General features: G+C 31.5%; 2 protein-coding genes and 2 pseudogenes across 2 annotated transcripts in view; 1 reads left to right on the plus strand and 3 right to left on the minus strand.

Annotated features, from left to right (window-relative positions):
* LOC145267036 (COMM domain-containing protein 4-like) overlaps positions 1-4,368 on the plus strand; it is a 49,522-nt gene extending 45,154 nt beyond the window's left edge. Inside the window, exon 9 of the mRNA XM_080122978.1 lies at positions 4,145-4,368. Within this exon, the coding sequence (XP_079979104.1) occupies positions 4,145-4,191 (47 nt within the window). The 3' untranslated portion in view covers positions 4,192-4,368. The remainder of the gene's footprint in view (positions 1-4,144) is intronic.
* LOC145267260 (U2 spliceosomal RNA) lies at positions 158-306 on the minus strand (annotated as a pseudogene).
* Positions 1,432-1,551, minus strand: LOC145267274 (U2 spliceosomal RNA; annotated as a pseudogene).
* An 11,184-nt stretch (positions 4,369-15,552) lies between the features above and the next one.
* LOC145267155 (uncharacterized) overlaps positions 15,553-16,712 on the minus strand; it is a 49,008-nt gene continuing 47,848 nt past the window's right edge. The window contains exon 6 of the mRNA XM_080123202.1: positions 15,553-15,866. Coding sequence (XP_079979328.1) covers positions 15,553-15,866 — 314 coding nt within the window. The remainder of the gene's footprint in view (positions 15,867-16,712) is intronic.

Below are 16,712 nucleotides of genomic sequence, written 5' to 3' on the forward strand. Positions count from 1 at the left end.
CTAAAATGACCGAAAAATGGGCTGAAATGACTTAAATAAATAAAAAGTAAATGACTTAGAATGACTTTAATGAACTTAAGGATGAATTGAATGACCTTCACAATGACTTGAATGTTTAAAAAATAACTGGAATCCTTCAAAAATAAATTGAATGATCTGGAGAATGACTTGTTGTAAAGTGGGTGATCATTTTACATTAAATTAATAGAGAAAAGTGATCCCCCACTTTATATCATAAATATAAGTAAAACATGTAGTAAGAACAGATACTGCACTTTGATCTTGGCCAAAAGGCCAAGAAAAGAGTATTTATTTGCTCCCCCACCAAGCAAATTAGGCACAAGGTCGATTTTTAATGTGAGGAGTGAAGGGGAAATGGGGACAAACTCCCCGGGGAGTAGGGGAGCTGGATAATGACAATTGGTATGAAGGGTTGCCCCTACATTGACCAAGGTTTTATATGTGGGGTTTCCCCCACATATGGTCTTTGCTTGCAGTATCTGCTGGAACAGATACTACACTTTGATCTTCACATTTAATTTATTTCGTTTAAAGAAAAAATTACAATAAAAAAAAAATTCCAATATAAAATTAAAAAATTTAAAAAAGTAAAATCTCCAAAAGACAAAACAAATTTAGGCACAAGGCCCTATAAGATCTGGGGAGGGGAGTGTTGCAGGGTCTTTGTAACTAAAGTAAAAATTGGAGTCTTTTGCGACTTACTCTTGACTGGCAACATTTATCACAATACCTCATTCAGCCAAGCCTCAAGAAAGCCAGAAATCGGGGTGTGTATATATATATATATATATATATATATATATATATATATATATATATATATATTTGTGAAAATATGCTTTTCTTTCAATTATATTTCACTCTTTTTAATCCTTAATTTATGAAGCTTAATGTAATTACAGAGCATATAACAAACAAATGACAAAAGTCTATATTCCAAATTTCATGATGTTGACCAAAGGGGAGGAAACGCATGTGTATGTAATGGGAGGCAACTCTCCAAGCCTTAAATGAGATACCAATAATAAAATTATCGCTAAAAATAACAAAAATATTCAACATGATACATGTTTTGTTTCATTCAACAGAAGAAGTTTCGGCTTTTTTTTTTTTTTTTTTTTTCGGGCCAGCAATCAAATGTTGTGTTCCTATGTGATCATGAACTCGCCATTCTTATAAATACTTGTGACTTGCATAAACAAGGCCGATAGTCATTAGCCGCGTGCTCTCATGTAATGAATGAATGCGTGAATGTAGGATTGACATGAAATTCTTAAAGATAAACTAAAATGACCGAAAAATGGGCTGAAATGACTTAAATAAATAAAAAGTAAATGACTTAGAATGACTTTAATGAACTTAAGGATGAATTGAATGACCTTCACAATGACTTGAATGTTTAAAAAATAACTGGAATCCTTCAAAAATAAATTGAATGATCTGGAGAATGACTATATCATAAATATAAGTAAAACATGTAGTTAGAACAGATACTGCACTTTGATCTTGGCCAAAAGGCCAAGAAAAGAGTATTTATTTGCTCCCCCACCAAGCAAATTAGGCACAAGGTCGATTTTTAATGTGAGGAGTGAAGGGGAAATGGGGACAAACTCCCCGGGGAGTAGGGGAGCTGGATAATGACAATTGGTATGAAGGGTTGCCCCTACATTGACCAAGGTTTTATATGTGGGGTTTCCCCCACATATGGTCTTTGCTTGCAGTATCTGCTGGAACAGATACTACACTTTGATCTTCACATTTAATTTATTTCGTTTAAAGAAAAAATTACAATAAAAAAAAATTCCAATATAAAATTAAAAAATTTAAAAAAGTAAAATCTCCAAAAGACAAAACAAATTTAGGCACAAGGCCCTATAAGATCTGGGGAGGGGAGTGTTGCAGGGTCTTTGTAACTAAAGTAAAAATTGGAGTCTTTTGCGACTTACTCTTGACTGGCAACATTTATCACAATACCTCATTCACTCTGTGGACTCTAAACTAACTAATGAAAACCCCAGCATTTTTGCAAAAAGGATATATATATACAATTTCTGTGTGTGTGTGTGTGCATTTCTTTTTTTAAATAAAATGTGTGTGTTTATGTGTGTGTGAGAAAAAAAAAGTTCAATTCATTGGAAAATCTTGCCCAAAAGGCCAAGAAAAGCTTAAAAAACTAAGAACAGCATCTATTAACAACAGACCTTTGATCTTAACCAAAAAGGCCAAGCACAAAAGTGTTATGGACAGACTGACCGACCAACCGACTTATAGAGTCGCTTGCACGTGACTAAAAACTGTCTAATTTTGTACAATCTTTTCCCTTGTATTGAGCTTGATTAATGTGTTAAAATGAATAATACTTCCACGGTGGAATGATGAAGAATACAATTTGAAATGACGATGATGGCAATATTTTTTTTGTTGATATATTTTGAAAGATTTTTTTTTTTTTTTTTTTTTTTTTTTTGGAAATGTTGTGCATGATTAGATAGAGCTATAGAGGAAAGGTGAAGTGATATGTTAGGTGGTTATAGATACGTTGTCCTAGTTATTTATTTATTTTTTTCAATTTTCACCCCAAACAAGGCACAAGTTTGAAGTAGGGGGCTACTATCAGGGACATAAGTTGCAGGGGTATTATGAACGGAGAAGAGTAGTAAGATGTTTGTTCACATTACGCTTGAACTTCTGCATGTCAGTACAGTTGGGAAAGCAGAATCCTGGAAGGGAGTTCCAAAGACTTGTAGTTCTGGGGAAGAAACTATTGGAGTAAAAGATTTTTTTACACCTAGGGATCTCTACTATAAAGGGGTGGGGTTTGTTGGGGGTAGTCACGTTGAGGAGGTACAAGTGTTTCAGTTCATCAGAGCTTTCACCATTAAAGTATTTGTAGAACAGGCAGAGGGATGCAACATTTCGTCGATGGGACAAAGCCTGATACTTAGATGACAGTTCAGAACCTATCAAGTTTGAACTCTGTCCAGGAGTGAGACAAGCAGCAGATGCACAAACCCAAATGTAACAACAGTACTCCATACATGGGCGAATGGTGGCCTTATAGAGGTTCAGGATACTTTCAGGCGTAAGTAATTTTCTACCATGGTAGAGAGAGCCCACCTTCTTTGCAGCAGCCTTGGCAATGCTCTCAATGTATATATTCCAGTTCATGCTCCCTGTAAACGTTAGGCCGAGGAGTTTAAAAGAAGTACTTTCAGGCAATGTGTTCTATGTCTATATACCGTATATTTTGGTTATGGACGCTCCTTAAAGTTAAAAAATCATCTTCCAGAAATAAAAAATAAAAATACTAATTAAAACAAAAAGAAAACCTTGCCAAACAGTTGTACACGTTTATTTTTATTTTTCCTCTCTAAAGATGAGATACTATTCTCGAAAAATCGGGACCTCAACAGCTACCATCTTGTATGACACATTATGTTGGCAAATAAATGTAATATAATTGAAAATTATTGAACTCTTCAAATATTGTCATTATTATTATATATGCTAACCGATGTCATGGTGTTTCCTACGAACCGCATTTATATAGCCTTCAAATATTCACATTTATTTTTTCGTACATTTATTTCATGATTGATTGAGTCTAATTTCCGGAAATAAAAGAAATAAATAAAATGAAACAGACAAAGCCTCAACAAACAGTTGTTCACGTTTCTTTTAATTTTCCATGCTACTCTCGAAAATTAGGGACATCAACACCTACCATCTTTTGGGACATATTATGTTGGTAAATTAAAGTAATATGCTGTTTATTTTGGCATATACAACCCTTAAAGTTAAAAAATCATTGTTAAAAACCAATATTTCATAAAATACCGGATGTTGCAATCTCTAGTCTAGGCTAAACAAACATGGTTTCGTGATTTAGCAGTCGTCTTATACAACTGATATATGATAACTTTATTAAAATTTGCTCCAGTTTTGTAACTTGTCTTATCTGACGGTCGCCTTATACATTGAAATATGTGTTATGTATTATTTGTGGAGATACATACTTCAAATGAGCATTTGAACACATATATGGCATTAGTGGTTTTTAGTAAAATCTTTTTGAAATTGCATTAATTTCTTTTTTTTTTTTTTTCCTCTTTATTTTTTCTAGAATTGAAACATGCTGATTCCGTAATGGACAATTTGAAAGAAATGTGAATGTTATTGAACTTGGTCTCTTCTTTTCTACTGACCGTTCATACACATGTTTCACTTCTGAACAAAAAGGATTGACAATTGTGTATTTGTGTCAATAACGACCAGAACGACTCTTGTATGTGCCAGGAATATTTTTGTAAATAAAATTATATATATATATATATATGTATGCATGGATGTAAATCTGCTTGTCTTTTCAATAAAAAAAAAAGCGAAAATTGTCCTGAATAATTTACATTTTTTTTATTTGGCATTATTATATTTTATCTGAAATTAATTTTTTAAAAAAATATAGTCACTTTTAAAGGATTTATTGTTGCTGTATTATTTTTTAAAAATTATTACTTTTTTTTTTTTTTTTTTTTTTGAGACTTTTGGTGGCATCTACCCTGATTACAGAAGGAGACTTTGTAATTTTTTCCCCTCATTTTGTTGCTGTTAAGTCAAAAAAAGAAAAAAAGAAGTGTGAAAAAAATTTGGTGCTTATGTCAACGGATCATTAAATCTAAGGGAGATAACCAGCATAAACATAGCAAAAATAAGCATATTTTGCAAGAGATAATTTGGGACGCTGAAATAATCAGTAGAACAATGAACGAATGTTAAATGAAAAAAAAAAAAAAAAAAAAGATTACACGATTACTGTAGCCGAGTTCCGGAAATTGCTGAAGCAGTTTACGAAAAGGAAACAAGTTAGCAAAGTTAATCAACAAACTTAAAAATATAACCACGTTAAGTAACAAAATAAACTTATTAATTAATGTACACAAAACAAAAGTAAACAACCTGTTACAATGAAATGATGTTAATTAATCAAGAAAATTCAATAAACTTGTTAATTAATCAAGAAAATTCAATAAACTTGTTAATTAATAAAAAAATTTAAATACACTTGTTAATTAATCAAAATTAAATAAACTTGTTAATAAAAAAATTGAATAAACTTGTTAATTAATCAAGAAAATTCAATAAACTTGTTAATTAATCAAAATTAAATAAACTTGTTAATTAATCAAGAAAATTCAATAAACTTGTTAATTAATCAAAAATTTAAATAAACTTGTTAATTAATCCAAAAAATTCAATAGACTTGTTTATTGAATTTTTTGGATTAATTAACAAGTTTATTTAATTTTTTGGATTAATTAAGAAGTTTATTTAATTTTTTGGATTAATTAAGAAGTTTATTTAATTTTTTGGATTAATTAAGAAGTTTATTTAATTTTTTGGATTAATTAAGAAGTTTATTTAATTTTTTGGACTAATTAACAAGTTTATTTAATTTTTTGGACTAATTAACAAGTTTATTTAATTTTTTGGACTAATTAACAAGTTTATTGAATATTTTGGATTAATTAACTTGTTAATTAATCCAAAAATTAAATAAACTTGTTAATTAATCAAGAAAATTTAAATAAACTTGTTAATTAACCAAGAAGTTGTTGTCTAATTAGCCAAAAAAACCCAAAATGCTTCCCTTTTTTAAGAGAGAGAAAAAAATACTTTATCTTGTGCAGAATCTTTGAACGTTGTCATTTTTCCTCTTTTTTAAAAATAGATTTGTACACAATAGTAAAAAAAAAAAAATAAAATTAAATCATAGGCAGAAATGACTGATTACCTAAAATAAAGAAATACAAATTTCTTATTTTTTAATTTTTTTATTTTTGTTTAAAAAATTACTTCGAAATCTTCCAAAATTTTTTAATCATGCTGACGCTGACTGATTACCAAAAATTTGGAAAAACACATTTTCTTTCTCTTTTTTTTTTTTTCATGTAATCATTTTTTTTTCGTGTAATCATTTTTTTTTTCATGTAATCATTTTTTTTTTCATGTAATCATTTTTTTTTTTTTTCATGTAATCGTTTTTTTTTTCATGTAATCATTTTTTTTTTCATGTAATCATTTTTTTTTTCATGTAATCGTTTTTTTTTTCATGTAATCATTTTTTTTTTCATGTAATCATTTTTTTTTTCATGTAATCATTTTTTTTTCATGTAATCATTTTTTTTTTCATGTAATCATTTTTTTTTCATGTAATCATTTTTTTTTTTCATGTAATCATTTTTTTTTTTCAGGTAATCATTTTTTTTTCGTGTAATCATTTTTTTTTCGTGTAATCATTTTTTTTTCATGTAATCGTTTTTTTTTTTCATGTAATCATTTTTTTTTTTCATGTAATCATTTTTTTTTTTCAGGTAATCATTTTTTTTTCGTGTAATCATTTTTTTTTCATGTAATCGTTTTTTTTTCATGTAATCGTTTTTTTTTTTCATGTAATCATTTTTTTTTTTCATGTAATCATTTTTTTTTTTTTTCATGTAATCATTTTTTTTTTTTTTTTCATGTAATCATTTTTTTTTTTTTCATGTAATCATTTTTTTTTTTCATGTAATCATTTTTTTTTTTTTCATGTAATCATTTTTTTTTTTTTTTTTTCATGTAATCATTTTTTTTTTTTTTTTTCATGTAATCATTTTTTTTTTTTTTTTCATGTAATCATTTTTTTTTTTTCATTTAACATTCTTTCATTGTTCTACTGATTATTTCAACGTCCCAAATTATCTCTTGCAAAATATGCTTATTTTAGCTATGTTATCTCCCTTAGATTTAATGATCCGTTGACATAAGTGCCAAAAATTGTATGTCCGATCTTGTTGACGATTGGGTTAAGCCAAATCAGATGCATGTCTTTTTTTTTTTTTTTTTTAATTACATTTTCACCCCGAACAAGGCAAATTGCCACTTTGGTGTAGGGGGCTACTATCAGGGGCAGCAACTGCTGGGACACTATGTTGGGATTTGGGCAGCAAGATGTCGGTTCACGTTACACTTGAACTTCTACATGTCAGTACAGTTAGGGAAGCAGGGACCTGGAATGGAATTCCAGAGTCTAGCGGTTCTGGGGAAGAAACTGCTGGAGTAGAAAGATCTTTTACATCTAGGGATCTCTACTGTGTGGTGGTGGGATTTAGCTGCCTGTCAGGTTTGTCGAGGGTGTCTGCAGTTCGTCAGAGCATTCAGCATTAAAATACTTGTAGAGGGATGCAACATTTCGTCGATGGGACAGAGGCTGAAGCTTAGATGCCAGTTCAGGGCCTATCAGATTGGCGACTCTCTTTTGAACCTTGTCAAGGAGCGAGAGACTAGTAGCAGATGCACCAGCCCAAATGTGACAACAATACTCCATACATGGGCGAATGGTGGCCTTATAGAGGTACAGGATACTTTCAGGTGTCAATAGTTTTCTAGCATGGTAGAGAGAGCCTACCTTCTTCGCAGCGGCCCTGGCAATGTTTTCAATATAATTGTTCCAACTCATGTTTCCTGTGAACGTTAGGCCAAGCAGTTTGAAAGATGTACTCTCAGACAGGGAGTCACTGGCCATTGCTATTGGTGGCAGACAAGGTTTCTTGTAATTATTGAAGGAAACCAGTTTAGTCTTGACAGCATTGAATGTGACCATCCATTTTTGTCCTCATTCCACTACAGATTAGAGGTCATCCTCTAGTGTTTTTGCCATTTCTTTAGTTATGTGTTCATTTGTTTTCCTGTCATGCCTGTTATAGAGTGTGGTGACATCAGCATATATACCCATCTCAGAGGCAGTTTTGTCGGGGAGGTCATTAATAAATATTAGGAACAATAGAGGCCCAAGGATAGACCCCTGAGGCACTCCCGCATTTATATCACTCTGTTTATATGTACGACCGTCGAGGACAACCTGGAGTTTTCTCTTATCTAAGAAGGATTTAATTATGTTAAGTATTCTACCAGTGATACCGTATGATTTAATTTTCCTGAGGAGACCTTTATGCCATACCCTGTCAAAAGCCTTAGATATATCTAGAGCTACCGCTCTGCCCTCCCCTGTTTTGTCCAGTAAACGGTATATACGTTCAGAGATTACAGTGAGGATGTCTGCTGTGGAACAGGCTTGTCTAAATCCATATTGTTGGTCAGTCAGAAGTTTAGCATCTGTAAGGTGCCGGACTAGAGCATAGTTAATTATGGTCTCAAATATTTTGGCGAAAAGTGGGAGGAGGCTAATGGGGCAATAATTTAATGGGTCAGTTCTTTTGCCAGAATTCTTGAATACTGGTACCATAGAAGCAGTTTTCCAACAGCCCAGAAAGCATGATTCATTAAGGCATTTGTTATAGAGTTTGGAGAGAACTGGAGCTACTTCGGCTGAGCACTTTTTTAATAGCACAGCTGAGATGAGATCAGGTCCACATGCTTTTGAAGTGTCAAGGTTTTTTATGATAGCGTGCACCTGAGCAGGGGTGATTTTTAGATCATCTAGCGTGGCGTCTGTCCGCAAAGGAAAGTCAGGCAGGGGGTGGTTGGAAGGGTCCAGTGTGGAGTTCGAGGCAAACCGGCTGGCAAGCATATTAGCCTTGTCGGTTGCTGAGCAAAGAACCTCGTGATTGTTGGTTAGTGGGGGAATTGTTGATTGGCCATTATTTACTACACTGTTGTAGATTTTCCAGAAGTCACAATTTCCTAATTTTTGTGCTTTGATGCGTTTTTTAGTGGTTTCAGTAAATTCTCTCTTAGCTGTCGCTATTTCTTTCTTAACGTTACTTCTAGCTTCTATATACTTCTGTTTGTTTGAACTGGACTTATGTCGGTTAAATCTGCGGTATGCATGCTGCCTTTGAGCAATGGCAGTTGCGCAAGTCGAAGTAAACCATTGAGAAGAGTGGGGCTTGCTATAAAATTTCCGCATAGGAACATGTGCTTCAATTGCAGTTTTGAACCATTCAGTGGTCCCATTTGCGCACTGTTCAGCAGGAAGAGAAAAAATATTTCCCCATGGGGCATCTCTGATAAGATCTCTGATGGTTTCCCAGTCAGCCTTTTTATAATATCTCGTTGTTTTAAGCACTGGCTCTTCAGTTTTGGGTCTAGAATTTATGGCGATTTCTACTATTATCACTGCATCGTCAGCGTTCCCGAGTGGGCTGTCAGCATTTGTTATACAATCCTCGGGAACTGTAGTCAGAAACAGATCTAGAAGTGATGCGTGTTGTTCTTGCTGGTCAGGGAAATGGATTGGAAACGTAACCATTTGTGATAGGGAGTGAGATATAGCGAAACTGTTTTTATTCGATTGTAAAGCCACATGTTAAAATATTTTTTCAAACGTAAACATATTCACGTGGTCTGTAGTTTTACTGGTTGTTTAAAATCAGTAAACATTTAGTATTTTACATTACTACCAAGAGTGGGAGAAAGACAATTAAAAAGAATCGTTTTTGACATCGGAAAATAGGCATAATTTGTTCCGATACTGATACCAATTCTGATACCTCAAAAAGTTCCGATTTTTCCAATTCTAATTGTCCCAACACTGATATACATATATATATCTTATTAATATTTTTTTTTAGCAAAATTTTTTATATATCAAAATTTGGTAATGTTCATATACCAATAAAATCAAAGTCAATATTCATTGAATCAATTAATTAAACTTCATATCGGTTTTAATAATCGAGCATGCGTATAATATTTTTGCAAAAATTTAGACATATATTCATATATATATGAAAAACGTATTTTGGTGTCTGAAGAGTAGCTATTTTTTAAAAAATATTTTAAAATAATATTATGTTTAAATTTGTCCAAATGGTTATGAAACAATTGTAACACATAAGGAAATACACCATATGGTGTTCTCATTTTTATATTTTGTTGTCTTGGTTTTTGCAAAAATATATATATATATATATATATATATATATATATATATATATATATATATATAATATGATGAGAATAACGGAAATTGTATTTCGATAAAATAGAGAAATAAAAAGGAACAAACCGAGTTATGTGTTCATCAACGTTTCGTCTTTAGAAAGTCTCGAAATAAAGACGAAACGTTGATGAACACATAACTCAGTTTGTTCATTTTTATTTCTCTCTCTCTTTCTCTCTCTCTCTCTCTATATATATATATATGTATATGTATATATATTTATTTAAATATACAGAAGGTCAGAAAAACATTCGTCAGTAGATGAGAGCCTAACATTATTTACGATTTACCATTAACTGGTCGCCCTTATGTTAGGCTTGAAACCGACGGTATCAATGAGAATGGATGCACTGACGATAATACGGGCTTTAAAGACAGACGATTAAAAGATATATATATATATATATATATATATATATATATATATATTAGAAATATTAAAGACATCCCCTCTTAACCTTACTTTTCCATCCGATTTTATTTGATTTTATTTTACTTTGTTTATCAACATGAAAATAAGTAACTGTTTTTCTTTATATTTTAAATATTTTCTAGATATAACTGCATAAATTAAAAAAATGCTAGTTTTATTTTTGGTGTTTTTAAACCCCCATCCACTCTTTTTTGCTGATGAGGAGACTTTGTTTTATAAAAATCAAATGATAAAATTATTGTCCAAAACTTATTGTCTATCTCAATAAAACATCGTTTCTGAAACGATCGTACAATTTATTGATTTTGTTTGTTCTTCCTTGTGAAATTTTGAAACCGATTTTTAATTTTAATTCGAAATTATGAATCATTTTAATCAATATTAAAATAGCTCTAGCATATCTATGCCTATCGAGCTTATTATATATCTACATTACAACGAACACTGTTTTCTTTTAATTGTATTAGTGCATTTACTAATACATTAGAATAAACTCTGCTCTTAAGACTGTTGTTCTAATCCCCTTAATATATATATATATATGTATATATATATCTATCTATATATCTATAAAAACAGAGATGTGTGTGCCACAGACGATTTCTGATTGGTTAATCCAATAATCACATCTCCTAAAAAACAATGGTTTCTACGCTCTTACCTTTACCATAAAATATTATGGCTTTATTTATTGTCCATCTTGGAAGGGTTTAATTTTTTAATAACTTGTTAATTACAAATTTAAAAAATACGAAACTTATATACGAAACTAAACTACACGAAATCAAATGCTCCTACAAACTTAGGAGTAGTACGAGCAAGCACACGCGCACACACGCACACACACACGTTCACTACCGTCACGTTGTTATGGCAACCAAACCCGCTGACTTACATAAAAAGTAAACACACACAGCAAATGTGATTTTCTTCATTTTCTCATTTCACTCGTTGTCTTAAATTCATTTCGGGTTTGTATTACTGTACACACAGATTCGAATAAGTTGCCAAAAAACAAATATATAACAAATAAATGTTATCAAAGGCAAGATAAGTTACTTTTCTACCAAACTGGATATATTTTTCGTGTTTTTATTCAATTTAACATGTTTATTCAGCTCGAAAAGCATACAGTGTTTACCGATGTATTGGAAAATTCAAGATGGCGGCTGATTCTCTCTTTAACACGGTAAGTTTGGAAAAAGGTGTAATAAAAAACCGGTTAAAATACTGTTAAAAACTCGCTCAATATATGTTACCGTGACATAGGTTGACATATATTCGGTGGGTTTTTAATAGTATTTTGTATAGTTTTTTTTATTTATAACACCTTTTCCCAAACTTACGGTGTTAAAGAGGGTGTGAGACGCCATCTTGAATTTTCCAACACATCGGTAAACACTGTATGCTGTTCGAGCTGAATAAACATGTTAAATTGAATAAAAACACGAAAAATATATCCAGTTTTTATCGGTTTTTTACCTTCTCTGCAGAAGTACAAAAAAAAAAAAAAAACGGAAGGTACTTTTACAGAATGTTAAACTAACCCTAACCGATGTTTTATGTTTAGTTTAGGAAAAGTCAGAAGAAACAAAAGTCATTATTGCATGAAATATACGTATTTAGTTGAAGTATTGTTTATGTCAATTCTTTCGAAGAAATTTAGCAAGAATACCTGTAAACCAGGAAATCGGTAAAATGTCATCATGGATGAATACTTATCTATTATAATTTCTACCCTTGACAAAAACTTAGCCATAACAAAAGAGATTTATTGTTCAGATTGTTTTTGAGATTGATTTCTAAAAAGATATTTTATAAATAAAATCGACATTAAAATTAAAGACTTAAATTACAATAATTAAATTTAAACATTCTTATTTCAATATTTGGCACATAACACCTGCAAAAATGATCACAATGTCAGGATTTCATTTTATTTCAGAATCGATGGCAAATTGTGTAGATTGATATCTCATTATATTAAATACTAATATTTAACATTAGTTTATCATTTAAGCCGATAAAAGGCCTTTTTTTTTTTTTTTTTTTTTTTCTTCGCGTCATAAAAGGATTTGGAGTTTCCTAATCAATCTTTTCGGGTGCAGTTGCACGCTCTCAAAATAACTAAAGTGTTGGCTTTAAAAAAATTGGTTCATTAAAACTAAACAGGTTTAGTTTTAATAAAAAAAAAAAATCGCTTTGGTAATTAGATATGTCGTATGGTTATCCCTAATCGCTGAATAAAACCGCTAACGAGTTGAATGATTACGACATAAAATTAAACTCGGGTTCCTGAAACGGAAACTTCGTTTGTTTTTGTTTTTTTCTTATCAATATATTTACATTGTTATTTTATTTTCATTTTCAATCATTCGAACAGTTTTCTTTTTCAAGTAATCCAAGTTACAAAATTCCCACTGTTTACTATGCTAAAATCACAATGACTAATGTATACCTATTAACCCTTATCCTTGAGTGGCCTCTGGGCCTTGATAAGTGGTGACACCCATGTAAAAAAAAAAAATCACTCGAACAGTTTTCTTTTTATAATATATAGTTTTAAAAGTTTAAAAACTATATAGTTTTTACTCCAGGAAAATTAATGGGTCAGTTTTTACGATGTGCCCTGTTAAAATACTGTTAAAAACTCGCTCAATATATGTTACCGTGACATAGGTTGACATATATTCGGCGGGTTTTTAATAGTATTTTGTATAGTTTTTTATTTATAACACCCTTTCCCAAACTTACGGTGTTAAAGAGGGTGTGAGACGCCATCTTGAATTTTCCAACACATCGGTAAACACTGTATGTTTTTCGAGCTGAATAAATATATTACATTGAATAAAAACACAAAAAATATATCCAGTTAGGTAGAAAAGTAACTTATCTTGCCTTTGATAACATTTATTTATATATTTGTTTTTGACTATTTTTTCGAATCTATGTGTACAGTAATACAAACCCACGATATGAATACTCACGTTGTTATATATATATATATATATATATATATATATATATATATATATATATATATATATATATATATATATATATATAAATGAGATTATAGCAGTTAAAAAACATTTTTAAAACACACACACACCTTTTTCAAAGTGATCAGAAATCGTATAAAAGTAAAAAGGGTAAATTTTTACTTACTTTCCAACTTAATCACCTTTAACGTGACTTTTACAGTTTTTTTTTAAATGGAATTCATTTACCGATACAAAAGAAATGATTAGTAAATAAATCCATGAATAAATATAATAAATGGTTTATTTTACTACTTGCCAGGATGCGGAGGAAAATGAATGAAGGGGGAGGGGAATAAAATAAAAACATTTTGGAAACAGAGTAAGTTTGAAAGAATTGCTTTGCACAGAAAGAAATTAATGAAAAAAGAATAAAATTAAATTTCTTTTCTTTCTTGATTTTTTTTTAGTTTTTTATGAAAAGGGAAGTCAAAATTAAGACTATAAAAAACAATTTTTATTAAGAGCGAACCTCAGTCGTCAGGTCTGTAAAAAAAAAGACGTGGAATAATCAAGAAATGTTTTCTAATACAATTTTTTTTTACTTATGTGTTCATTTGTCTCTTTGAAGTTCGTTTGTTTAATATATCGGTTTGCAATATAATTTTGTCATTCTGTCAGACTCAAATTTTAAATCTATATATCTATAAAAGTCAAAGTGTGTGTGTGTCTGTGTACATTTCCCTACGAAATAACTCTGTCAATTTTTAGTCTACAGACTCGAAATTTGATATACAGGGTACTGAGATTTGGAAAAATCTATGTGATCCGTTTTTAGCCAGAAATTTGGCGATTAAGGGGTCAAAGTTCAACGATTTGAGCTTTGAGAACTCTACCAAACTTCTCCGACAATTTTGGGTCTCCACACTTGAAATTTTAGATATAGCTTCTGTGGACATGGATCTAACTTAATAACTTGATTTGAGGCCAAAACAATAAATTTTCAGGGGTCATAATAGGGGTCAAAGTTTAAAAAATTACCCCCTTTTTTTTGCTCAGCATACACCTCCAAACACCCGGGCAACGCCGGGCACCCATGCTAGTATATATATATATATATATATGTATATATATATATATATATATATATATATATATATATATATATATATATATATATATATATACATATTAAGTAATGTGATTGATAATTTAAAATTTGAAAATCAAATTATAATTAAATTAAAAATCCGTTTCATAAGAAGGAACAACAACAAAATCAATTATCTGTACGATCGTTTCGGAAAACAATGCTTTTTATTGTGGTAGACATCAAGTTACGTACAATAATTACATATAGTTTTTTAATAAGCAAGGTCTCCTCGTCAGCAAATTTTGAAGGGTTTTTATTAAATTTAAAAGACACCATAAATAAACCTAGCATTAAAAGTGAGGCAGATACACACAAACAGGCTTCTTGAGTCTTTGACAGACTATGGATACCCACAAATGGGTGACTGCACGTGAATATTTTTGTAGCAGGAGGTGCGCAATCTCCTACCACATTGTTAAATACCAGTGGCAAGTGAAGCATATCTACAGGACGACTGGTTCCCTCCCGACTTCAACCTGGATGTCTTCAAGTCCAACACAAACAAATTCCTGATGAACCGCCCCTCTAAGTAATGACACCTTATCAATTCTCCAATACTATTGCTACACTATCCCATTGATTACTGCACACACAATAACCCCTGAGTGCCCATTGGGCCTTGATAAGTGGTGAACTCCATGTAAAAAAAAACCAAAAAAAAACTAATGCCGATATAAGCAGAGAGCACATACAGCGCCTAGTATTCCCAAATGGTCCCCCATCTGATACTAACCAGGCTCAACGTTGCTTAACTTTGGTGATCTGACGAGAACTGGTGTGTCAACGCGATTATGCGATATATATTATGCGATATATATATATATAGAGAGAGAGAGAGAGAGAGAAAGAGAGATAGTTCATAATTTGATTAAAGAAAAAAGAAAGAAAACGTATGATTGCAGTGGTCATTATGCGATATATATCATGCGATATATTATATATATATATATATATATATATAGAGAGAGAGTAATTTGGTTAAAGAAAAAACAAAGAAAACATATGCAGTGGTCATATTTATTACTTAAAAAGCTTCCACCTCACACATCACTTTGCACCAATGGTTGAACGGTTCGAATGGCTTCAAATCCGGACGAGCCCGGCATCGTTCGTTATGTCTTGAGGGATAACTCCGTTTGGTTGGCAGTTTCAGGTTGTCCCGTATTTGAGTGCGAGGTGTCGATAGTTTGCTATGTGTCGGCTCAGGAACGAAATCCGGTTCAAAGGAACTGCCGTCCTCTTTCGTTATGGCTATGTCGGCGCATGCGTAGAACTGTTCTTGGTTACCGCAACCCGTGCAGCATTTGTTAAGTTGAGGATCGCAGTTGTAAGTGTTTCCTGACGAGAAAATAAAACGAATGATTTTAGTTAATTTTTAGTTATAAGCATTAGTGTTGGGACGATTAATCGGGATCGAAATTGGGAATAAAGTTGGATATAAAAATGTGTGGCATATTTGAAAACAGGAGTGTGCGCACACGCACTTTCCAGATGGAGTTAATGTACACTTTTGCGTCCCATAAAAGTGACTGAAATTGTAATTAAATGCAAACAAAGAACCATTTACGTTCAAAGGTCAGAAGTTATGAATTGCACAATGCAAATTTGAAAAAAAACAACAACAGTTGTAATATCTTAATGTTTACAATTCCAGAAATGTCGATTTGTGATTATCTATATATCTATAAAAGTGAAATTGTTTCTCTGTGTGTATGCGTACATTTCTCTACCAAACTACATTGTCAATTTTCAGTCTACAGACTCGAGATTTGATATAAGGGGTATTGAGACTTGGGAAAATCTTTTTAAGTGGTTTTCGGCCAGAAATTTGGCTGTTAAGGGGTCAAAGTTCAACGATTTGACCTTTGAAAACTCTACCAAACTCCTCCGCCAATTATGGGTCTAAACACTTGAAATTTTAGATGTATTATGTAGTAGATCGAACACACGAAAGTGTCGATCTATCTATTTATCTATCTATCTAACTGGAGAGATGGATTGGCGATGAATGTGAAAAATGTTGAAAGACTATCAAAATATGGTAAATCATATCGTAGACAAGTTTACCGGAAGAGCTGGTCAGCTGATCGGATCTACGTGTATGTTACGTAGATCAGGTTAGCTGGAGATCATTGAGAGTTGGAGTTTGGACGTTGAGCAGAGCGGACAGTTTAACAGGTCGTT

This window comes from Euprymna scolopes, chromosome 42, assembly GCF_053919585.1.
Source record: "Euprymna scolopes isolate OS-2025 chromosome 42, ASM5391958v1, whole genome shotgun sequence".
NCBI lineage: Eukaryota > Metazoa > Mollusca > Cephalopoda > Sepiida > Sepiolidae > Euprymna > Euprymna scolopes.